At 33.5% G+C, this 27,471-nt stretch overlaps 2 protein-coding genes across 2 annotated transcripts in view; both read right to left on the reverse strand.

The window, feature by feature from the left end:
* Positions 1-17,805, reverse strand: part of LOC110021753 (long chain acyl-CoA synthetase 1-like) — a 36,998-nt gene extending 19,193 nt beyond the window's left edge. The window contains exon 1 of the mRNA XM_020720370.1: positions 17,631-17,805. Within this exon, the coding sequence (XP_020576029.1) occupies positions 17,631-17,776 (146 nt within the window). The 5' untranslated portion in view covers positions 17,777-17,805. The remainder of the gene's footprint in view (positions 1-17,630) is intronic.
* Positions 6,299-7,461, reverse strand: LOC110021754 (basic leucine zipper 9-like). Its single transcript, XM_020720371.1, is given in 2 exon segments — positions 6,299-6,667; positions 6,670-7,461. Coding segments are annotated over 2 exon segments (567 nt in total). The 5' UTR covers positions 6,995-7,461; the 3' UTR covers positions 6,299-6,425.
* Positions 17,806-27,471: the final 9,666 nt, after the last annotated feature.

The following is a 27,471-nucleotide window of genomic DNA, read 5'->3' on the forward strand; positions in this document are numbered from 1 at the left end:
AGAAATTATTTAATATACAAGTGATGAATGGTAGCTCAGTGGCTAAACATTTTAAACTCTTCAACACCTTGATAAACTAGTTAAGTTCCATCGGCATCAAGTCTGATGATGAGGTTAGGACATTGTTGTTTTTTATCTTCATTGTCAGATAGTTGAGATGAACTAGTAAATGCAGTAACTCTTCAGGTAACATGAAGTTAAAGTTTGATGATATTATCGGGCTAGTATTGAATAAAGAAGTTCATAAGTAGGTGAGTAGTGAAAATTCAAATTATAACTCTAATGTTGACATTAGAAGAAGGAATCTAAATAGAAACACAAGCAAAGAAATATTCAAGTCTAGGAGAGAAAAGTTTAGGCTAGGGAGAAAAAGGCAAAGGTGAATGTTGAAAATAAAAAAAAGAATGGTCACTTTTAAAAAAAAGGGCAAAAGCTCCAAAGAAGCTTGGTGGTAAAAGTCCAGATAATAAGCTTCTACAAATATCTCTACAGATTAAATCCAAGGTGACTCCCTTATTTTATCTTTAGATAGTACTAAATCATGGATAACATGTTCGCCCCAACAAAGAGGTGTTAAAAAAAATACACTTAAGTTGATTTAAAAAAGTTGTAATTAGGAGATAATAAACTCTATAGTATTATTAAAAAGGGAGATGTCGATATTAGGTTATTAAATGGATCATACTGAAAATTAAATGAAGTTAAACATGTTCCATATTTGAATATAAATCTGATTTTTGTGAGTTTACAAGCTTAGGGTATGTGATCACTTTCACAATTGATTCATGGAAGGTAACTTAAAATCTAATGGCAATGGCTCGAGGCAATTCTGAAAGTACTCTTTATTTAATCAATTAGAGGTTTAAATTCATTGGAATAGCTGGAACAAAAGCTAAAACAGTTCTCTTGCACCGCCGGCATGGCCATTTGAATGAGAAAGAAATGTAGTCCCTTCTTTCTAAAAACAAACTACAAGTTTTAAAGTCTATAGACCTAAATTTTTTATAAGATTGTATTTATGACAAATTAAAAAAGATTACTTTCTCTAAAAATGGTTCTAAGTTGAAGTCAAAAAAGCTGAAGTTAGTGTATACTACTATACGGGGTCCTACTCCAGTTCAATCTAGATGTTCTCTACATTTTGTCGTTTTCATCGATGATTGAAAGTATGAGTGTACATGAAATATAAATATGATATATTTGATATAGTTAAGAAGTGGAAATCCATAGTTGAGAATGAGATGGTTTTGATGTTAAAATGTATCGGATTATATAATGGTGGCAAGAATCATGATTAGCGGTTCATGACTTATTGTGCTTCAGAAAAAAAACAGACATTATTTCACTTTTTCAAGACAACACAAAAAAATGGCATTGTTGAGGGCATAGATAGAACCATCACAAAGCATGTCAGGAGTATAAGGTTGAATGCAGGCTTAACAAATAGCTTTGGACAGAAACAATGAATAACGTAGTTTATCTGATAAATCGTGGTCCATCAATATCTTTAAATGGAGGCTTATATGAATAAGCTTAGAGTGATAAAGAGATAAATCTAAAATTATTTGATTGTTCGTCATATGTTCATGTTGATGTATGATCCAGGAATAAGCTTGATTCAAAATCTATCAAGTGCACTTTGATTGGATATGTCTCAAATGAATCTAGATATAAATTATAGAAATACCACAATAAAAAAATTTATTAAAATTACGAATGTCACTTTAAATGACATGGAGATGTACAAGGATAGATATATAACTCTTGATTCTCTATCAGTTACTTCTAAAGCACTTCCAAATATGTTGAGTTAGAAAACTCAAGCGATCGATAAGATGGAGAAAGGAAATATGCTCAATCTGATGAAGCATAGAAAGTTCCTCAGTCACTTGCTATTGAAGTCAGGAGGTCCAACAGAACCACACAATAGATACAAAGATATTCTAATTTCTTTATACTCAGTACTATTAATTGATAGTAGTGAACCAAAGTACTATGATAAGGGCACTCAGTTGAAGGCTCAAAAGAGTAAAAGTTTGTCATAGCTGACGAGATGTAGTCTTTAATGTCAAATCAAGCATGGGAATCGACAAAACTTCCAAATAGAAAATAAGCACTGCATAACAAGTAAGTTTACAGGCTGAATGAAGAGTCAGATAATAGCAAACGCTACAAGATAAGTCTTATTGAGAAGGGATTTCATCAAAAAGAAAGATTTGACTACACTGAGTTATTTTCTCCTGTAGTGAATATGATAATTATCAGAGTTGTGTTGAATTTAATAATAGAGAAATATCTACATCTAGAGCAGATGGATGTAAAGACGGTCTTTTTACATTATAACTTAGAAGAACTATATATGGTGCAACTATAGAAATGTAAAGCTCTAAAAAAATATGTCTTATAGGTTAAAAAAGAGTTTTTCTGGTTTGAAGCTGACACCAAGATAATAATACAAGAGATTTGACAGGTTTGTATCAAATAGTGGGTATATAAAATGTCAGGTAAATTATTGTTATTTCATTAAATGTTTTGATAATTATTTTATTATGTTTTTTTTTTGTATGTGGATAACATCCTGATTGTAGGAACATATATGAAGAAGATCAATGACTTATAGTAGGAGCAATTATCAGAGGAGTTTAAAATGAAAGATTTAAGTCCAAATAAGAAAACCCTCTATATAAGAAAAAATAGACAGGAGTACACGTATATCGAAGTTACCTCAGACGGAATATGTAGAGCATGTCTTATTCACAATCAACATGAGTAGGGAAAAATCAATCTGCATCCCACTTAGGTGGTCACTTTGAACAATATAAAGTACAATTGTCTAAGTTTGAAGCAAAGAAAATAGATGAGAAGAACTTCATATGTTTCAGCAGTTGGAAGTTTGATGTATGCAGTGATATATACAAGATCAGATATTGCATATGTAGTGAAAGCGATCAATTGATACATGAGTAATCAAGACAAATATCATTGTTGATAGGGGTGTACACGAACCGAACACGAACGAACAAAGCTTATGTTAGATTGAGAGTAGGGGTGTACACGAACCGAACACGAACAAACAAAGCTTATGTTAGTGTTCAGTTCGTTTGAAATTAAGTTTGTTTGAAATAATCTCGTGCTCGAAATTATTCGTGAAGTCACTATTCGTGTTTGTTTCTTAACGAATGAGAACACGAGTCAAACACAAGATTTTCGCGAACGACGAGCCAATTTGACATCCCTAATATTAATATATATAAATAATATATTATATTAATTATATAACTTATATTATATAAATATATACTATCTATATTAGTATATTACTAATATAGTATATTAATATTTTATGATTATTAATTTATTATATATTATAATTGATAAAATTTAATTTTTTTAAAATATCATAAATTTTGTATATATAATTATTTTAAATTATTTTATATTTCGAACAATAATGATTCGAACACGAACAAACGCATCACTGTTTGTGTTTGATTCGTTTAACTAACCAAACGAAAAAAAATTATTCACGTTCGTCTCGTTTACTTATCGAACGAATCGAACACGAACTCATTGACAAACCGAACACAAACTCTTTGCGAACAACGAGCTTTTTTTACAGCTCTAATTGAGAGTTGGTAAGTAGATTCTCAAGTACTTAAGAGGAATAGTCAACAATGCATTTCACTTTAGAAGCACAAGGATTAATCTATAAGGAGGAGTTGATTCAGATCTGACAGAAAATACGAATAGTAGAAGTACAACATATTATATCTTCACTTTAGGGAACACAATAGTGAGTTGGTTTCCAAATTTTAGAAATTGTTGTATTATCAACTACAAAAGTTGAGTGTATTACTCTGACTAAGGCTAGCAAAAAAATGATTTAGTTGTAGAGTTTTAAGGTGGACTTGAGCAAGGAGCAAGAGAATGTAAAGTTTCATTGTGACAGTATATCATTCATCTAGCAAAGAATGCCTCATTTCATATCAAAACAAATCACATTCAACTAATGTATTTTTCATTCTTTCACTTCTAACAGATAGTCAAATTATCTTTGAAAAAGATACATAGTTCCAAATCTTGTAGATATATTGACTAAGGTTGTAGCAGTTGAGAAACTAAAAATATGCTCGGATCAGTTGGAGTTCAAAAGGGTTGAGTCACACTATAATTCACAACTATGAAGATGTTGGAGTTTTTTGGAGGAGTTTGACTGCAATCAACCTCAAGTGGAAGATTGTTATTATGTAGAGACTGATTGTGTTAATTAACTAGACACACGAAGCCCTTAATTTTATTGATCAAACCTTAGGGTGAGTTTTCTTGGGGTGGTAAGAGGGTGGTCCTCGGCACTAGGTTCGAGGATGCTACCCACAAATTTTTTTTTAACTATACACAACGCTCCAGCGCCCAAAAGACAGCGCCACAGTGCCCAGTACAGGTTTAAAATCGAGAGCACAACACTTCAACATTCAAATAAGAGACCACAATGCCAAGTCCAAGTTTTAGAACCTGGGAACTTCAGTTGCATTTAAAGTTTGCTGAAGCAAAATAGAAACAATTTCAGTTGTTCACAAGCACATCACAATGTTGAAAGGTCCACCTCATTCACAACACCACGCTTCAAACTAATGATACCAAACACCACAATTTCATCTCAACTGCAAATTAAATATTCATATTCTTTTCATATCATAGAGGAGCACCTTGTCACAGCAGAAATAATATCTAAACCTTAAATCATTTATCAAAACTTTCCAACTTATAATTAACAATCGCACTTTGAAGTTTCAGGATAATTCATCCGAGAGGTTAACAGGCCAAACCCAATATTGAGGAACGCCAGCATCAGCAAACACTTTTTGGGTAGCAGCATCACTTCTGCACTCTATCATCAATTTATATGAACCTGTTTAGGTGCTAAAATTTAATTTCATGTAAAATATGAACTTTGAACCAAATTATAAGCTAGGTTGTTCTCTACAATTATCCTAAGGTACGCAATTTTTGTAATTTTGATTGTTGATGAAAGTAACTCCTCTGTGTATGTGTGCAAAATTCTAAAAATAGAACTTATTTGCTGATCTTCAACCTTATAAGGCCTTGACAATCCAATTTTTGGACCGGTAAATTTAAGGTTGCTAACCTTATAAATTTAAGGTTGCCGCCTTTTTCTAATCCTTCTCTCCTTTCTTCCTCAGCTCTCATTATTCCTTTTCCCACCACTATAGTCACCTCTAACCTTATCAAAAAAACCCTATGAGAAGAGAAACCCGACCTCGTATATCACTCTCCAATCCAAACTATTATTATTAAATCAATTTACTCAATTTATAACGGGCATGAGTCAATTTTACATAATTTTTTTACATTTTATCAATCTTTTTACCTGCTAGTTCACATGATTTATCATGAATTTACGCTTCTGAAAGATTTTTATTACTGATGTGTAGGTTACAAGTGATTGAGCCATTTATCAAACTTTAAAGACAGCACCTGGATGCTAGCGCTTCAGTGCCCATTGAAGAACTGCAGTGCCATTATTGCAGAACTCTGTGCCAGTAACTGATTTTAGCAGTTCATCGTTTTATGTTTTGCCTTCTCTGTGGAAATGTCTGTAGGTATTGAGGATGAGATTTTGATTTCTCAAGTAAGGGTGAGAGGAAGGAGCTTTCTTGAGTTTCAAAGTGTGGAGAGGTTTAAGAGTGGTGTAATTTATAAAATTCTCATTATTATAGTAAATATATTGGGGTGGTGCAGCTTCGCGATTTTTTTTCGTTCTTGAATTTTCCACATTAAATCTTAGTGTTCTTTGTATTTTATGTGAATTCTTATTTTGTGCGCTTCTGTTCTAAATTTTGTTTCGGATTTATCAAACATGTGTTTGCATATCTCTCAAGAAGTTTTTGAGTTACCTTAGTCTGGACAAGCATCTGTTCATTGATCATTTTAGACGAGCTATTTGGTATAACTCCCTGAACCTAATCCAAGAGCTTTCTCTCGGCTATACAATCATCAAAGCACAAATTGTAAATCTTGGATTCTTGTCACAAGAAGTCAATATATATATATATATATATATATATATTGAACCAGAAAGCTTATCATCATTAACAATCACAATCACTACAGACTGTGACCGCAACAACAACAGAAATAAGATAAAAATAAGTTCTATTATTATAAGTTTTTGCATAACAAACCTTATAAAATGGCAAACATGACCTTAAAAGTATTGATTGCAAAGCAGCAGTCTGTAAAGCTACTGCTGCTTAGAACTAACATTAGCATGGGAGTCTCAAGACCAGATATCAGATCCACAGCTTGAAATATCACCATTAACTCTGCTCTGTAGATTATTTATGGTTGTGAGGCTTGGCAATGGTGGACTCTGGGCTTCTTAGACTTCCATTCTTCGCCCTGGCTTAGTGTACATCGATGTTCTGAGCTTGAGCAGCCAGCGATGAGTCCACGAAGAAACCGTCGTTTTCCGGGAATTCGATAACAGGCGAGAATTGACGAGTGTTAGATAAGTGGGACGAATTAATGGTGGTTTGAAGAAGATGATCGAGGCTGCATGTTAAGGAGCCTCTGGTGACCAATTCTTCGGCCATATTCACCTTTACTCTTATGGCTTCTACACTAGACTTGAGAATCCGGTTGTCTGTACTGATTCAGTGACATGTTGGTTTACATCTGTCAGTTGTTTGCATAGAGAGACATTTTCTCGCCTTAGTGGATAAACTTGAAGTTCTAGATCAGCCAAATGAGCCTGCTTTCTCTTTGATTGTCTGGCCGATTCACGGTTAGACACCATCCTTTTCATGCGCTTTAAATCAGTAGTGTTTATACCATGCTCATAAGCTCCTGTATTTGTCTCCAAAGAGTTTTCCTTTGACCGGTCTGATCCACTTGATCCTCCTAGGGCTTGGTTTTCTGTACTTATAGGCAAAAGAGAGGAAGTTGCGACTCCCAATGGAACGCAATGTAGCATGGTTCTGAGACCATATTTGGTTTCCTGTTAATGGACCACCAGGAGAGTGACTACTCGGGGCATCTCGATCGCTGAAGCAACCAAAGACGTCAGCGATGTTTCCATCATCGCCTCACTGTCGCCTACACCATGCATGATCTTCGACGTCGACCAGCGGGCGCATCCGACGGGCTCCGCCGACCGCCGCTGCCGCCCTCCATAGCATAATGCGATGGCAGCAGCCCCACCGGCCTAAGAAGCTCCGGCAGGAACTCCTCGAGAACCCAGTCTGATGCACTCTTCATGCTTCTCCCCACTTCAACGGAAAATATTTGAACGTCGGTTGTTATTAGGCGGATTATATCCGCTTTACTGCTGTAACCTCCGCTACCGGAACTATAAAAACCACAGATATACATGTAGTGTACATAAAGATTAAATGGGATATAATACGAATATAACCTTCTTATATCATTTAAATAATCTCCCAACATACACAGCTCTATGTGTATTTTATATACGCAAATATTTTCCCACTTCAAGAGAGATGGCTTCCGATGCTTCTTCCTCCCACGTTGAGTCTTCTATTCTCCATTCTATCACTTTTTGTTAATTTGACCTAGGTGAATTCGTACCCATGACAGTGAAAATATTTGTGTACGTAAGAGGTACGCCGGAGGTTATTTAGAGGGTACAGGTAAGGCTGTAAACGAGCAGAGTTTGAGCGAGCTCAGACTTGACTCGTGTTCGGCTTGTTCGAAATAGCTCGTGTTTGAAATCGGCTCGTGTTCGAAATTGGCTCGTGAACAGTGTGTTCGCGTTCGGCTCGAAATTGACTCTTTAAACTTAAATTGAGAAAAATAGATGTAAAGTGTGGGATTCGAACCTGGATCAAATATATACAAAAGAATACACTAACCACATTGTCACATGAGGTGTTATGATTTAAATTTAGACATAAATATATATTATATATTATTATTCAAATAATATATGTAATATATTGTTATATAAAAAGTTATATAATATTATTATATAAATAATTATATATTTTTTTATTTCAAGCTAAAACGAGCTGAACAAGAGCGAACAAAGAGCTGTTCGTGTTTGACTCATTTATAATTTGAGCTTTAAAAATTTGTTCGTGTTCGACTCGTATACTTAACGAACGAATTGAACACTAGCTACTTCCACGAGCTGTTCGGGAACAACAAGCTTTTTTGATAGCCCTAGGTACAGCGGGTTATATCCGCATTATACCCTCTTGTAACCTCCCTGTAACTTACCTGCAACTACCGGAACTACAGAAGCGCGAAACTTATTTGTAGGTTACAAATAAGTTACAAGTTATAGGGAGGTTAAAGGAGGGTATAAAACGGATGTAACCCCTTTATACTCTCTGAATAACCTCTCGGCGTATGCAGCTCTGCGTACGTCTTACGTACGCAAATATTTTTCCCATGACAGACGAGACTTAGGTGGATTCGAACCCATACACAGAGCTATCAACTAGGGCTGTTTGTTCGGTTCGTCAATGAGTTCGTGCTCGATTCGTTTGATAAGTAAACGAGACGAACGTGAATAAATTTTTTTCGTTCGGTTAGTTAAACGAACTAAACACGAATATTGACGCGTTCATTCTGTTCGAATCTTTATTGTTCGAAATATAAGATAATTTAAACTAATTATATATATAAATTTATGATATTTAAAAAAATTAAATTTTATAAATTATATATATAATAAATTAATAATAATAATATATTAATATTCTACATTGGTAATATACTAATATAGATATTATATATTTATATAATACAAGTTACATAATTAATATAATATATTATTTATATATATTAATATTAGGGATGTCAAACAGCTTGTCGTTCGCGAACAGCTCGTGTTCGGCTTGGTCGTTAAGAAACGAACACAAACAGTGACTTCACGAACAATTTCGAACACGAGCTTATTTCAAACAAACTAAATTTTAAACAAACCAAACACAAACATAAGCTATGTTCGTTCGTGTTCGGTTCCTTTACACCCTTACTATCAACCAACAAACCACCATTGCACGCGCGGGGACACACACAGATTTCCTTTAAACGGTTAGAGAGTGACTTCTTTGAAGGTTACTATATTTTGCCTTTCATGAGTGCAAATGAGTCAAGCAAATTTCAAGAGAGGGGAGTTCATAATTGTTTAGCAAGAACTATTTTATAAAGTTTTCCATCCAATTTGACCCCTTCATTTCATTTAAAATATGATTTTAAGAATGAGATTGATGATTTTCTAGGAAATCTGAGCATGGGGTTAGAAAAGAACACACATTTTTTGGAAGATCATAGAATAAAAAGCACATTGGATGATTTAGAAAATTTTTTATAATAGTGGAAGTTTGAAACTATGGATCGGGAATTATTGAGAAGACAATTTTATCCTGGAGAATACTTTTAGGCTTGATCAACACTGTCTCAGTCTGAATGGTAATGTTAAGCTAAGAGCTACTTGGGAGGTTGCTCAATCGTTATCCTTTGTGTGATTCCATGATTATTGCTTTATTATGTTTTTTTTGTGAGATTTAGTCAGTTTGAGGCCATTAAACTTAGTGCTTATTGTTAGGCAACTCAATTTCCTTTTCATTGCTTTATTGAGTGCTTGTGTATGTTTTTAGTTGTTTGAATCTCTACAGTTACATACCTCTAAAAGAGTTTAGATGCTTGACAAGGAGTAGCCTCAATTTTATTGATTTTATTTTATTGCTCTTCAGATTTTACAGTTTTATTTATGTTATCATACTTATGTTGATTGGACTATTGTTGTTGTAGACTTTTATTTGTTTATGTTGCGATGTTATCATAGTTATGTTGATTGGACTATTGTTGTTGTAGACTTTTATTTGTTTATGTTGTGATGAACATATTATGAGTTTATTTGTGGTGACCTCTTTTTTTATTAGATTGTTGCTAATATTTATAAATGTGGAGCTTGTGCTAATTTGATTGTGAAATTTATGTTGTTCGCTTAGTTATGCGATGGTTGTTGCAATGGTTGTCTTTAATTGGCATACTTAATGTCGACCTATCATATGAAGTTTTGTAGTTTCTCCTGTGATGTAGTTTTGAACTTTATTTATTTTTATTGTTCTCATTTCTATTAGAAACTATAACAAGTTCGAGATGGTGTTGTGATACTTAAGGTTATTTTCCCTTAATTGTAATTGAAGCTTCAGATTTTTTATTCTTCTCTTAATCAAGGTGTGTGCAGGTTAAAGACCAAAACAATCTAGAATGGTTAAATTTACATGAATAGGTGATATATATTTCTATTAGAGGTAAACTAAATTAGTTAAAACTTGAAGTTCATAGTTGATATAAGCCTATCAAATCTATGTACTCAGTTCAAGGATGACCTAGTTGTAAATGGATTGGAAACTTTAAAATTTTAATTTATATTAATTAGACTTTTAAGTTCTTAGTTTATAAGTCAAATTTTGAATGGAAAGGGATGTTATTAAGATTTAATCTATAGAGGTGATGGTGGAATTCAAAATCATCATGAGCTAATGTAGATATGCATGTGATTAAGTGATTTAGATGGCAGCCCTTTCCAGACAGGGTTGTAAGTCCATTGCATTCCATGTTTTCCCTTCTTTTAGGTTAGTGTTCCGAAGTTTCACTTCTCTCGATAAACTTCACCCTAGGACTCTGATGTTGTCTGTCTAGTTATGACGTAAATCCTCACCTTTAAGCTCCTATATGATTGTATGACGTGCAACATAAATCTTAACATTATAATATAATATCAGAATGAAAAATTAAAATTTTTCTTCAAAAACATCAAATGTCAAATAATAGGATTGTTTGAGATACTACTGAGATTTCCTCAGTAACTTTGAGTGCCCCCATCCTTTTCTCTTTTGGCTTCCATTAATAATTGTTCAAATTAAGTCTTTCCCATTTGAAAATCCAATGCCCAATTGTGGAAGCCTAAACCTAGCAATTTCTTGAGGAAAAAACTTCAGCCTTAATCGAGAGTTTTCTTATGTAAATTTGTTTGCTTAAATGTAATTAAATATTGAAATATTAGAGTTTGACCTTATAGTAAGAAGAAGAGCCCAGAGCTAATTTAAACCCTATCTAGTCTTCAGATCATATAGGGGAAATGATCTATCGGGTTTCAACTACAAACCAATATAGATATCCAATATTTTCTTAGTTCAACTAATCAAACCCATCGTATAATCATATTTCTACCTTTTGAGGTAGTTTACTACTTTCGATGGCAGCCCTTTCCAGGCAGGGTTGTAAGTCCATTGCATTCCATGTTTTCCCTTCTTTTAGGTTAGTGTTATGAAGTTTCACTTCTCTCGGTAAACTTCACCCTAGGACTCTAACGTTGTCTGTCTAGTTATGACGTAAATCCTCACCTTTAAGCTCCTATATGATTGTATGACGTGCAACATAAATCTTAACATTATAATATAATATCAGAATGAAAAATTAAAATTTTTCTTCAAAAACATCAAATGTCAAATAATAGGATTGTTTGAGATACTACTGAGATTTCCTCAGTAACTTTGAGTGCCCCCATCCTTTTCTCTTTTGGCTTCCATTAATAATTGTTCAAATTAAGTCTTTCCCATTTGAAAATCCAATGCCCAATTGTGGAAGCCTAAACCTAGCAATTTCTTGAGGAAAAAACTTCAGCCTTAATCGAGAGTTTTCTTATGTAAATTTGTTTGCTTAAATGTAATTAAATATTGGAGTTTGACCTTATAGTAAGAAGAAGAGCCCAGAGCTAATATAAACTCTATCTAGTCTTAAGATCATATAGGGGAAATGATCTATCGGGTTTCAACTACAAACCAGTATAGATATCCAATATTTTCTTAGTTCAATTAATCAAACCCATCGTATAATCATATTTCTACCTTTTGAGGTAGTTTACTACTTTCGATGGCAGCCCTTTCCAGGCAGGGTTGTAAGTCCATTGCATTCCATGTTTTCCCTTCTTTTAGGTTAGTGTTATGAAGTTTCACTTCTCTCGGTAAACTTCACCCTAGGACTCTAACGTTGTCTGTCTAGTTATGACGTAAATCCTCACCTTTAAGCTTCTATATGAGTGTATGACGTGCAACATAAATCTTAACATTATAATATAATATCAAAATGAAACATTAATTTTTTTCTTCAAAAACGTCAAATGTCAAATAATAGGATTGTTTGAGATACTACTGAGATTTCCTCAGTAACTTTGAGTGCCCCCATCCTTTTCTCTTTTGGCTTCCATTAATAATTGTTCAAATTAAGTCTTTCCCATTTGAAAATCCAATGTCCAATTGTGGAAGCCTAAACCTAGCAATTTCTTGAGGAAAAAACTGCAGTCTTAATCGAGAGTTTTCTTTTGTAACTTCGTTTGCTATAATTAAATATTAGAGTTTGACCTTATAGTAAGAAGAAGAGCCCAGAGCTAATTTAAACCCTATCTAGTCTTCAGATCATATAGGGGAAATGATCTATCGGGTTTCAACTACAAACCAATATAGATATCCAATATTTTCTTAGTTCAACTAATCAAACCCATCGTAAAATCATATTTCTACCTTTTGAGATAGTTTACTATTTTCAATGACACGCTTGATTATTCAAACAACCATAATCTTTCAATCTACATGGCATTCAAAAGCCCGGTGTTGGCACGAAAGTAAAACTAGACAAATTTTTCTCTCAAATACCTAAGAATCCACTTCACTGCCGTGCAATAATGCTTTCCTAGATTTCCCATCTATCTGTTGATCACTCTCACTCATATGGAATATTTGGTATTGTACAAATCATAACGTACATCTGACTTTTGACTGATAAAGCATACAAAATTCTCCCTATATATGTTGGCTTTGTTTCTAACTTAGGTGATAGCTTCTTAGATAGCTTGAAGTGAGTATCGAAGGAACCGCAAACTGGCTTTGTCTCACTCATATTGAACCTCTGGAGGATCTACTCAACATATTCTATTTGATATAATTTCAGTATACCTGCACATTTGTCTCTATTGATTTTCATCCAAAGGATTTTTCTGATTGGACCTATATCATTCATATTAAACTCACTTGATAATTGTTACTTAAAGTCCTTGATTTTCTCCATATTTGCCCCTATAAGCAACATGTCATCCACATACAAAAGGTACAAGATATAATAATTATTAAAGTTTTTATTGAATCAACAATAGTCTGCCTAACACTTCATGCATCCACTGCCACACATGAACCTATCAAATCTCTTATACCACTATCTTTGGGGCCATAAAGGCTCTTTTTCAACATGCAGATCAAACCTTCTTTTCCTGGAACTTTATAACCCTGCGGTTGCATTTATATATAATTCCTTCTTCAGGTTTCCATGTAAGAAAGTTGCGTTTACATCCATCTACTATAAATGTAGATCTTCTTTCAATACCATACTCAACACAACTCCGACAATTTTCATCTTCACCATCGAAGCAAAAAAATATGTGTGTAATCCACTAATTTCTTTTATTGGAACCCCTTTACAATCAGTCTTACCTTGTAGCGCCTACTACCATTTAACATCTCTTTCAGCATGTAGACTCACTTGTTGTGTAGTACTCTTTTATCATCTAATAATACTGCTAAGTCCCAATTCCAATTTAACTCCAAAGACTACATCTCATCATCCTTGGAAAATTCTCACTTCCTTAAATCTTTGACTTTAGTGGCCTTATTAAAGCACTATGGTTCACCATTTTCAGTTAAAAGCAAACCGTAACGAAGGAGAATATGTGTGTATCAGTCATATTACTCAGTTGGACCTCCTGAATTTAGTAGTATGTGTTAGGAACTTTAGATGCTTCAATTTGTTGAGCACTTCTTCTTTCTCTACTCTCTTGATCACAATTGTCTTTTATGTTTACATAGAATTTTCAAATGTAACTCATGAAAAATCTATAGTTTTGTTTATGTCCTCGTACTTCTTCATTTCATTGAATGTGACAACCCGCTCCTGATAAACTTTTAATTTTGATAGTCTATGAACTTGTACCCAAACTAATCTAAGTCAAATCCAATGAAGGTGCTCTTGATAGATTTCAAGTCAAGCTTATTTCTGGACCCTGCACAAACTTGTACATATGCAAAACACCCAAAACCTTTTAAGTTAAATAGGTTTAACTTCATGTCAATCCGGACTTCTTCTGATAAGCCTTTCTTCAAAGGTATTGATAGAACATGGTTAATTGATAAATAGCAACATTAACTACTTCAGCCCAAAACTATTTTGGCAAGCCTGCGTCCAGTCTCATGTTGTTAGCACGCTCTATGATTGTTCTATTCATGGTCTGAGTTACACCATTCTATTGTAGAGTTCTTGGGAAAGATAGCTCATGCCTTTTCTTCTATGTAGTAGTTAAATTCTTGAACTTCTCACCCTCATTATATGATATGAGTCAATTCAGCTTCAATTATGTCTCAATTTCTACCATAGCCTTCCACTTCTTAAACACTTTAAATATGCTAAATTTTTTATTTAGACTCATACCTTTTTGATGTGATCTTCAATAAATGTGGAAAAGTAGTAGGAATCTATAATGGATTAAATTGGAGTAGGATCCCACACATCAATATGCAGTAACTCGAAGTTCTTTGACTTCACTGCTAACCCACTTTTAGAAAAAAAAAATTTCTTTTGCTTGCCTTTTATACAATCTTCACAAAAATTCAAATTTAGTGATTTTGAAATAGTGAAATTTATTTTCTGAAAAATAGTGACTTCATTCCTTTCATGCTCATATGGCCAAGCATGTGGTGCTACAAGCCTACTTCCATCTTAATTCTAGTCACATTAATGAAATCTACCATTTAATTGATTAGATAAATAGTGCTTTCAATGTTTCTTTGAGCCATCACAATTGACCCCTAGTCATGTTCAACGAGTCACCTATGAAAGTATTCACAAACCCTAAATTTATTATGTCGCAAATTAGATTTCTCTTCAGAGTTGGAACAAGTCTGGCATTAATAGGCTTCCAGAATATTATATTTGACAGCTTGATATTTACATCACTCTTTTCTACGATATTACAGGCCTTATTCTCTGCCTGAAAAAATCATCCCTAAATCACTCTAAGAGGCACATGAATCTACCATCTAAAATTCAATGCTAACTAAGGAAAACATTAGGGAGCACCTTAGATTGAATTATGGGTGTATTTATAGAGAGATCCATTTTTTGTTCTTCACCACTAGCTATCTCTAGAACCTTACAATCCTTCTTGAACTACTGTTTCATTCCGTAAGTCTAGCAATTTCTTATATTGTTTCCTCTATTTGAACTGAAATTTTCCTTTTTGGACTTGAACCTGTCTCTGCTTGTATTCATGTACAAATCCCTTCCTCTATTTTTCAGCATACAATGAATAATTTGAAGATCACCATTCACTGATTTTCTGCATACTTTTTCATTCAACACCAATCCCACGACGTCATCAAAATTCAACTTCATATTCCTGCAAGAGTCACTCTCATAATCAAACCATCTCAATTGTTCGACAATAAGGACAAAGTTAGCAATGCTTTAATCTCATCATCAAATTTGATCCCTACAGAAACAACTGGCTCTTTATAGTGTTGAAGTTATTTAGATATTCTATCAATAAACTTCCTTTCATCATCTTCAAGTTAAATAATCCTTTCATAAAAAAAAATTAAATGAAGCAGGAAATTTTTCGTACATTTTGTCAGTGCCGCCATAAGATCCACTGTAATTTTCTCATTCATTATAATGAATGCAATTGATGACGAAAGTGACAAACGGATTAAACCTAGGACCGTTCGATCCAACACTTTATATTCATCCATAATTGTAGACTCAATCTTTGTAGTAGTTTCATTCAATGGTAGATATAGTTTTTTTTAATACAATAAATCCTCCACTTATATCCTCAAGAACGCAAAGTTTGACCAATTAAACTTCTCCAATTTGCACCTTGATTCATAAGTCATTGCTCCAACTCGAATCAAAGAACCTCCACCCCGATACCACTTATTGGGATGAAATACTAAATATACTTTTAGGGTTTCAATTAATTAGAAAAAAAAACCACACCAAAGAATAAGATCATACAAATTTAAGAAATTCGGAACAAAAATTGAACATATGCACAATAAAATAGCTCCAGAAAAAAATACACAGATTTAACTTGAAAAAACCCGAGAATGGGAAAAACCCATGGAGCCATACCTCTAGTAAATGTCAAATATGAAAAATAAAAAATGTACAAAAGTAATCACATAAACATACTTTCTACAATCAATGAAACTTACATGACCTTGATCCAAACCCTTTCTCTAGATCTCACAAGAGAAATTGAAAACTGAAATCCTTTTCCTAACATGCATGGGGGTTTGTAAACTTAATTGCTTAAATCTAAAGCTTTAAATCGAATCGGAAGAGAGAACCACACCTGGCACTCCTGCGCCACTCCTAAATATGGGAGTGTTGCTCTCTTGAACCGGGCCATACGCTCCTGAAATGCTTCATGAGAGTGCTATAAACCCCGACGTGGGTGTGTCGTGCTCTCTGCCTGCAGATGTTGTGGTTTCATCCAAACGCGGGTGCACTATGCTTGAATCCCTCTTGGGATCTCTCTGTTGCTTCCTATCAGGCTCCATACACAACACTAGATACACCGTCTCTAACAACCCAATACCAGAATTGTTGTGTGCTTGATTGGGAATTGAAGGTGATATGAGAAGAAGCACAGAATTGATCAAGGTTTTGGATCCCATAACCCTCCCTATTCTTTCTTTGATTTTATAATAGCATATATTAAGCCACATGCTTTCATTCTCATAAAAATTGACACAATATTCTCTCTAAAGTATTCACTCTCAGCTTAAATCAATTAGCTAATGCTCTTTCTTTAACTGATATAGCATAATAACATAATTCTGTTTTCTATTCCATAAAAGAAAATCCTTTAGCTCTCAATCTGTATATATGTTTGTTTAAAAGTAAGAATATTGAAATCAACATAGCCCACCCCAGTTTCCAATATTTTTCTTTTTTTTTTTTTTGGCTTTGTCCAGTTTTTTACTGAACCGGCTTCACCTCTGCTCACCACCAGCAGAGAGGAGGACTTTCTTAGCTTCATTTAACATGAATTATGGTTGGCCATCTCCAAGCAGTACAATTAATGGCACAATTGATTCCTTCAGAACTGTACAGAAGTATGTCCTCACACATAGATCTCCAATAATAAACAATCTAACAAAGTCATTCTAATCCATCATATCCGTTATGTTTTTCCCATAAATACCAATTTGAAGCTCAGTTATCATTCACTTACTCTTACAACCCCTTCTCCTTCATGTCTTCTTCCTTTTTTACTTTCTGCAGGATTATGTTCACATTTGTATAAAGATTTGAATCGAAACTTCAACACAAAAAAAGGGAAAACATTCACAAACCATGAATTATGCAGATAAGTCCCTTCTCACTTAACTCTTTACATAATCATAACATACAAATAACACTATGCAAAATGTTTATCAAACAAGATTAAATTAGAAAAAAACAGAACCAGAAGACCCAGCATAAAGCATAAAATATAAATCATTACTATAAGATTGAAGCACCTGAAGATTTCCCATGAGGTGTTCATGCCGGGTTCTAGCGGTGGAAACCCATCCCTTGCAAGACAACTCCGGTAAACCGGACCGACAGATGGCTGTCCGTTCTTCCCAGCTCTCCCACTCTCCACCTGAACTGTATATCTGTTCATCTTTCTGCTTCGGATCTCTGTAACCAAAGTAAGACTCTCCCACTCTCCACCTGAACTGTATATCTGTTCATTTTTCTGCTTCGGATCTCTGTAACCAAAGTAAGACAAGTTGAAGATTGTGGAGGGAATTATAAGCTCTTTAAAATAAATAAATAAATAATATCATTACTTGCCATTAAATGCATTCAGTTTGCCGTTGGGATTGCATCAATAAAGTAAATTCAGAATATTTTTTTTTCTTCTTGCTTAAACTATTTGGGAGATAAAGATGATGATGTCGCCATTAAAAAGCACCTCTGAGAAAGCGAAGTTCATTGATGGCATTAATTTTATGGACTCCATTAGGATCTGCGTTTTTTGTTTTATTTTTTATTTTTTTTATTATTTTTAGAAAGTGGTAGAACCCAATTCATAAATGCAGCTGTACTTTGAAATGTCATAAAATATTACACCTCGGAATTTGCATTATGAGAGCTTTGGATTAAAAATTTTAAAAAAATGTAATTTTTTTTTTCTTATCTGTGATGCTAATTATGAATTACAGAATTTGAACTAATTGCTGTAAGAGTTAAGAAATTCTTATTGGAATTGTCCCTGCATGGAGATGATGCCATTGATGAAGATTTAAGTTCTATTAAAAGAGCTCAAAGTCTCATCTTTTTCCAACGAGTTCCTGCCATTGCTCACATAATTTCATAAAGGATTCCACTAAAAATTTTTATTTTTCTCGCCAAAGAAACCTATTAAACTAAATAAATTACAAGAATCTTAATTTTTAAGGCATTCCCAAAGTCCATAGAAAAAAACGAAGAATCAGAAGGGTCGCCATTAAACAAGTTAAAATAGAACTCTTATGGATGCAAAGAAGTTTCTCCCAACAAAAAGTATAGTAATAATAGATTGAAGGAGAAAAAGAAGAACTTTTTGACTTAGAAATAAAGAGAGAAAAGAAAGTTCATAACCTCGGGTTAGGGCTCCAAAAGACCCGAGCGTTTTACAAGCTATTTGTAACTCGACTTGATAAAAATTCGTTCACAATCATTTGATTAGCTAATTGAATAATTCTTAGAATTTTTATACATGCTTGATTGTAAAATAAAAAGGCTTGAATACCATTTTGTTCGATTTGTTTATGTTCATGATAAATATCAATTAGAGCTCGCGAACAAACTCTTTAAGATGTCAACGGTTTCATTTAAAGTTCATATATAAGATGGATTTAATGTTTATATATAAAATAGATTAAAGCTTAATATAAACTTTTGAATAAGCTCAATTAAAACTTAATTTAAATTTTATTCATATTAAATAAAATTAAATTTTAATTTATAGGACAAAAACAATAGAAAGACTTATTTATTTAGCTATTCCATTATTATATATATATATATATATATATACATACATACATACATACACACACACACACTTATTTTAGCTATTCATTTAAAAACACATCTATTTTTAGATGTTCAACAAGTAACTATCTATAAGCTCGATAAAACTTATTTGATTAGAAAATAAATAACTAAGTCATACTATTCATTATTTTGTTTGATAAATCTTATTGATTAGAAAGTAAATAACTAAACCATACTATTCATTTTTTTGTTCGATAAATCTTATTTATTTATAAAATAAATAACACAAAAACATTAACTTTAATTAGTTCAGCAAAGTTTGTTTAGACATAAATTTTGTGGTTGAATAATTTACTCATTAGTCTGTTCAACAATAACTTAATTATTATCATATTAAACGAACAAAAACTAAACTCCAATTGGAACTAAATTTGAACATAAACAAGCTCGAAGCTCGAACACAGCCCCGAAAGCTCGATTTGAGCTCGAGCTAGACTCCAGGATGGATTTTATAAACAAACTCAAACTTAAACAACTCAGGCTATTGAATCAAAAATTAACAATGCACTGCAATGCACAAAAGCCAGTCACTGTGGCAATGGGACTTTGACTGTTATATATTCTGGTAGCAACCAATGGCAGCAGAAACAGCATTTAATTCCTTGCATGAATGTGAAGAAACGGAGCATTGAATGTTAAAGCTACAGAGGAAAGTGGCAGCGAGCGGAACAGAAGAGGAAGAAGAAACTGTGTACAAGGTTTTGTTGTTTCTCATAACAGTGTAGAAACTTAATTGGTCTGGTTGGGAATTTATTACAATTCGGTATCTTCGTTTGTTAAGGGGTTGGAATTGAAAGCAAATGTTATTAAATAAATGTTTGTTTTTTGGAAATAAATCATGTGCATTTTGCAAGTTTTAATGAACGTCCAACAAACTAGCTGTAAATTTATGATGGGGGCTGGCTGTTTAAGAGAAGGCTCACTTTTAATTTTTTAATTTTTTAAATTTTTTATTTTTTTGTGGATAAATTTAATTGCAAATTTATGTAACTAAAGCATTTGCAGGCCCTCAAATAGAAAACCAAAGTACCAATTGATTGGGACTTAAATGTCACGGACAAAAAGTCTCCACATCGGCTAGGTGTAGAGCCGAAAAGCAGTATCTAAGTCCTGGTCTGCCCACAAAAAGCAGTATTTAAGTCCTGGTCTGCCCACCACCCCTAAGAACTCTTTTGGGAGGTAACAAGTGGTATCAGAGCAGATTACTGTCTACTAGATGTATGGACTCTCCATGATCTAGTGGGACCCTCGGTGGAGCCGATCCGTGACGAGAGCGTCACGTGATTGATTGGGTGGGATTGGGTGGAGGAGAATGTCACGGACAAAAAGTCCTACATCGGCTAGATGTAGGGCCAAAAAATAGTATTTAAGTCCTGGGCTGTATATCACCTCTAAGAACTCTTTTGGGAGGTGACATCGGGCTGCCCACCACCCCGAAGAGGTCTTTCGGGAGGTGAGTTTGTCACCTCCCAAAAGAGCTCTTAAGGTGGTGGGGAGCCCAAGACTAAATACTGCTTTTCGGCCTTGCACCCAGCCAATGTGAGACTTTTTGACCATGACATTCTCCTCCACCCAATCACGTGACGCCCTCGTCACGGATCGGCTCCTCTGAGGGTCTCACTGGACCATGGAGAGTCCACATACCTGGCAGACAGTAATCTGCTCTGATACCACTTGTCACCTCCCAAAAAAGCTCTTCAGGGTGGTGGGCAGCCCAGGATTTAAATACTGTTTTTCAGTCCTACACCTAGCCGATGTGGAATTTTTTGTCCGTAACATTCTCCTCCACCCAATCACGTGACACCCTCGTCACGAATCGGCTCCACCAAGAGTCCCACTGGACCATGGAGAGTCCACACTCTTGGCAGGTAATAATCACGTGACGCCCTCGTCATGGAGAGTCCACACACTTGACAAGTGGTATCAGAGCCGATTACTGTAAATGTCACGGACAAAAAGTCCCACATCGGCTAGGTGTAGGGCCGAAAAGCAGTATTTAAATCATGATGTCACCTTCTAAAAGAACTCTTAGGGGTGGTGGGCAGCCCAAGACTTAAATACTGCTTTTCGGCCCTACATTTAGCTGATGTGGGACTTTTTATGCGTGACATTCTCCTCCACCCAATCACGTGACGCCCTCGTCACGGATACCGAGGGTCCCACTGGACCATGGAGAGTCCACACACCTGGCAGGCAGTAATCTGCTCTGATACCACTTGTCACCTCCCAAAATAGCTCTTAGGAGTGGTGGGCAGCCCAAGACTTAAAAACTGCTCTTTGGCTCTACACCTAGCTGATGTGGGAATTTTTGTCCGTGACATAAAGCTCCCAACTAACAAGTGGGCTAATTACGGTTTATTGGTGGAATACTTTTTTTTCTCTTTTTTGTTCTGTTGTATCCACCAAATAACTTGAAATATTTCTATCTAAATGATCGTATACTGCATTTAAAGAAAAATATATCATGGAGAGAAGAATAAATATTACTTTAAAATAAATCTAATCATTCAGATGACAATGATTGTAAGGATTTATGAGTTTACATAAACCAAGAGTTTTTCCTCTACCTTATGGGTATAAGAAATGATTTGTATTATTTTGGTATTTAGTATTCGCATAAGGAAAAATTCTCATATTAAATTATGTTTCTAGAGCTATAAACACTAAAGAGAACTTTCAATTAAAATATTGTCTTATATTATTCAGATTGCAAAGTTATGCTTTCAAATGATGATGGATAGATCCAAGTTTAGATTTTCCTTAGCAGGGATTGAGTTGTTGTGACTTATAATCCAATGATGATGGCTTAGAAAAAGGGATTTGAGCATTCTATGGTGGAGGTTTTACCTAGAAGAATCATATTTATTGATCGTTGAAGACTTTTGAGTCGAGATCACAGTAGAATCAAAAGAGAAAAGGGTTGGATGTGTTTGGTTAGAAGGGTTGATTGGTAAAGGTTAGGTTTGGGGATTTGAATTTAAAATATTATTCCTTAGTTATTTGAGTTGGAATGATCCCTAAGTAAGGGGATAGAGTTGAGTGAAAAAGATTTTTGGATGGATGTTAAAACCTCTAAATTTGATAAGTTTAAATCTATAAAGAGTCCAAATAAGTAGACTGATACAACTAAAATATATAGTATTTTTGTACACATTTTTATTTTTATTCTTGAGGTAATGCACTTTAATGAAAGTTATTTGTGTGTTTCTCTTGTAGGTACAATCAAATGGATGAAAAATGCTAAAAGGAGTGAAAAAAAGGTCAAATTTAGAGCCAAAATGAAGAAAGGAGCAAAAATGAACTGGAGCGCCAAAGCGCCCGGGATTGATGCATAACCGCCAGAGCATGCTCTTAAGCACCAAAGTTAGTTTCTTGAAGATTTATTTAATTGGAGCGAATTTTTGAAGAGCTGTTTCTAGCAACCCTTGATAAAAACATGGGAAATAGCCCATGTACACGCAAATTCATTCAATTGACTTTTGAGGAGAGACAACTTCTAGAAGATTCATTGAATGAAGACACCTTTTTGAAGAGACACCAAGGCACCCCTTGAATTTTTATAAGAAAATACTTAGATTTTCCAAGAAGAGGGGCCAACAAACATCCTCTAAAGTTTATAATTGCCGCCGCCTTCGCCCATTTTTACTTTATTTTATTTCTTTTAAGTATTAGTTTGTATTGTGAGAGAAGGAAGAGAATTCAAATAAACTTCAAGACATTTGGTGGAGAGAATTTGAGATAAGTGTTTTTTATCTGGATGACTACACTTGGTTTTTAATTTAGGTTTCTTGTTTTTGTGTAAGATTTCTACTTTTAAACTCATATGTGGTTGTGTTTTCTCCATAGATTCTGAGTAGTTTTCTTTATTTTTTTCCCTTAAAATGATAAGTGATTAAATGTTAAAAGAAAGTTGTGTGAAGTATTAGACTTCAATGTTGGAAGAATTTGTGATGATTCAAGACCTTGCACTTCATTTACTTCTTGATTTAGCCAATTAAGATGTTAAAACCTATTGTAAGAAAAAAGTAAGATCCGAGATGATATTTTCTCAGTCAACAAATGTTTGGAATCACATATTGATTTCATGAATGAAAATGTAGTTCATGAGGTTGAGTGCAAATAAATAGGGAAATATATTTTTAAGGGTATAGAATTAGAGGAATTTGGAGTGACAAGCTAAAGCCCCCAAATTTATTGATAGTTTTAGGTTTAGATACAAGATCTTAGCGCCCAGGTGGAGGGAGAAGACGAAACTCTAGAATGGGAGCTAGTATTTTCCCTGCCTAGCCAGTCTTTAAGACTTTTAAAACTATAGTCTTTATAGCATCTCTAGTAAGGGTAAAGAATATTATTGCTTCTATTTGGCACAATAAATTTAACATACTTCCACAACTGAATTTCTATATTTATTACTGATTCATGATAAGAAAAAAATATATTTTACTTATATGTCTTCAGCCTGCAAGTATTTTAATTAAGTTAATTAGTTGCTTACTTTATTTTCAATCATAAAAAATTACAGAAAGAATCAAACTTTTATTACTATTATAGCATCTTAAGTTTGAGTAAGAATATATATTGCTAAGTATTTTGTTATCTTAAACTTATCTTTCCTGTGGGTTTGATATTCGAGACTTAATCAGAAAGTTCTGTATTACTTGATAACGATACGTATACTTGCGTAGTATCCCATATTAAAATATTATAACTGCATTCTTATTTGCTTCATAGTGAAAAATTTACCAAGCCTTTGCTTTGGATCAAGTTTTGGCGCCATTGCAAATTAAAAATAACTATTAAAAAAATTAATCACATAATCACATACATTGCATTTTACATCTATCTATATAGAAAACCAGGATCAAGTTTTTGGCGCCGTTGCTGGGGAAATGAGAAAAATATTAGTAATTTGCAAAAAAAAATTTCAAAAAGAAATGTTTGGATAACAAAATTTTTACTACATCTTATTTAAATTTTAAGATTTATTTTAGGAATATTGTAGTGTTGTTTTTATATAAAGTTCTTGTTTGTGTGTTTTTATTTTGTGTGTTTTTATTTTTTTTTTATTTTTTATTTTATTTTATTTTACTTTATGTGTTTTATAGTAATGTATGTGTAGTTCAGATTCCGCAGGACTTGTGTCTTACGATTCTAAATTAGAAAGAACTATTAGAAAAATTAAAAAATTAAAAATTACTGAAAAATTTCAAGAAATGACAAATCAAAATAATCAAAATGTTGAAGAGTTTAGATCCTTAAGAGATTATGCAAACCCAATGGTGGATGAACTTAATTGTAGTATTCAAAAATCCGATGTAGTTGTTAATTCATTTGAGCTTAACATTTGAGCTTAAACCTTTTGAGCTTAAACCTGATATTATCCAAATGGTATCAAATAATCAGTTTGGGGGAGCACCAACTAAAGATCCAAATTTACATCTTGCCAATTTTTTAGAATTGTGTGCTACATTTAAGCATGGTGGTGTATCAGATGATGCTATAAGACTTAGATTATTTCCTTTTTCACCAAGGGATAAAGCTAAGATATGGTTACATTCGTTATCACCTTGACTTATCAGAACTTGGAGTGATTTAGCATAAAGATTCCTTCCTAAATACTTTCCACAATCAATGACTGCGAAACTTAGAAATGATATTACATCTTTTAGTCAGTTTGAAGGAGAATCTTTGAAGGATTTAGTCAGTTTGAAGGAGAATCTATTTATGAAGCATGGGAGCGATTTAAAGAACTCTTAAGAAAATTTCCACACCATGTTGGTTAATAATTCAAGATAATTCAAGCATTTTACAATGGATTAACTAGATCTCTTAGATCTATTATCGATGTCACTATTGGTGGTTCATTGATGTAAAAACCATTTAATGACACTTATGTTTTAATTGAAGAGATGAATACAAATAATTTTTAATGGCCTTCTGAAAGGGTAAATCGTAAGAAAGTAGCTAACGTTCATGAAACTGATGCTTTTTTCCATGTTATTAAATCAAGTTTTTGTAATATCAAGGAAGTTAGACCAATTTGGAATGAATTTTTCTCAACAAATACCTATGATTGAAGAGAACTCATTAGGTCAAATGGTAGATTCTCAAGCATCATTAGAAACTTTGAATGCCATAAATAACAAGAATAATAACTCATATTTGAATTATTATAACTCAGGTTGGAAGAACCATCTCAATTTTAATTGGAATAATACTATGGGTGGTAATAATCAGCAATGGGGAGAACAATCAAGTAAACCCATTGGGAAACTGGAACAGCCAAGTGAATAGTAATTATATACCTACTTATCCTTCAGGTTTTAACAGTAATTCATAATTTAAGAAGAAGAAGTTGTCTATAGAAGAAGTGGTGTTACAAATAGGAAATCAGTTACAAAGTCAAGGACCTACAATTAGAAATATTGAGAATCAACTTGGACAAAAAGCAAATTCATTAAGTAATAGATCCTAAGGAACACTTCATAGTAATACAGAGGTAAATCTAAAAGACCAGAATAAAGAGCAAGTAAAAGTTGTTCAACTTAGAAGCGGAAGAGAATTGGAATGTAGAGTTCAAAAAGAGACTAGAGTAGAGAGAGAAGAGATTGAAGAACCTAAAGAGGACGCTCCAAAAGGTTTAGAAAGACCTATTTCTCCACTTAAAGTTTATTTGGAAAAACCACCAACACCATTTCCTCAGAAGCTTCGACAACAAAAGTTGGAAAAGTAATTTTAAAAAATTATGGAAATTTTTAAGAAGCTTACAATTAATATTATATTTGTTGAAGCCTTAGAACAAATGTCAAGCTATGTGAAGTTTATGAAAGAGATTCTTAACAGAAAAAGAAAGTTTGAAGATAATGAGACTGTTGCACTTAGTGAGAGGAGTACAGTCCTATAATTCAGAAAAACCTTCCCGACAAAGCTTAAGGATCTTGGTAGCTTCACAATTCCATGTGCAGTAGGAGACAAATTTTATAGAAAAGCTTCATGTGATTTAAGAGCAAGCATCAACCTTATGTCATTATAAATATTTAAAAGATTGGGATTAAGAGAAATAACCCCTACTACTGTAACTCTGCAATTAGCAGATAGATCATTAACTTACCCTAAAGGAATTATAGAAGATGTCCTAGTGAAAGTGGATCAATTTATCTTTCTTATTAATTTTATTGTGCTAGACATGTAGAAAGATAAAGAGATACCTATCATTTTGTGGAAACCTTTCCTAGCCACTGGAAGAGCAATGATATATGTACAGAAAGGAGAATTAACTCTACGCATCAATGATCAAACAATTACATTTAATATTTCCAAATCAATGAAATATCCTGCAAAAGGTAAAGATGATGAATGCAATAGAATGGATGTGATAAGATATTTAAGTAAATGTCATTTCAAAACAAATTATGAAGAAAATTATGAGATTAAAGAGTTGTAACAAGAGCAAGAAGAGGAATTGGATAAATATGAAGTTTTATATAAAGAAGATTTAACCTATGTTTAAGAAAGTTTTGAAGTTTTGGACACAATAGAGAAAGAAACATCATTTTGTCCATCAATTGAAAACCTCCTAAGCTTGAGTAGAAGTTACTTCCTGAAGATTTGAAGTATGCCTTTTTAGGTGATTCCTATTACCTGTTATAATTTCCTCAAGATTAACTACAGAAGAAAAAGAGAGTTTGATGAAAATTTTAAAGAGTTATAAGAAAGCCTTTGGAAGTACAATTGAATCAATAAAAGGAATCAATCCTTCAATTTGTATGCATAGAATTCATGTGGAAGAAAACTACAAACCCAGAGCTGATCCTCAAAGGAGATTGAATCCTGTTATGAAAGAAGTTGTTAAATTTTTTTTTTAAAGTGGTTATATGCTGTAATTGTCTACTTTATTTCAGATAGTGCATGAGTTAGTCTAATTCACTGTGTTCCAAAGAAAAGAGGAGTGACAGTGACTTTGAATGAACATAATGACAAGTTACAGGAAAGACAAGTTACAGGATGACAAATATGCATTGATTATAAAAAATTAAATCTTGCCACAAGGAAAGATCATTTCCCACTACCCTTTCTAGATCATATGCTGGATACTAGCTGGGCATAAATGTATTTGTTTTCTGGATGGATATACTGGTTATCACTAAATACAAATAGCTCTTGAGGATCAAGAGAAAACAACTTTTAAGAAAACAACTTTTAATCAGTTCTTATGGTACATTTACTTTTAGAAGAATGTCTTTTGGTTTATGCAATGCACCTGCTACATTTCAA

This window comes from Phalaenopsis equestris, unplaced genomic scaffold (assembly GCF_001263595.1).
Source record: "Phalaenopsis equestris unplaced genomic scaffold, ASM126359v1 Scaffold000141, whole genome shotgun sequence".
NCBI lineage: Eukaryota > Viridiplantae > Streptophyta > Magnoliopsida > Asparagales > Orchidaceae > Phalaenopsis > Phalaenopsis equestris.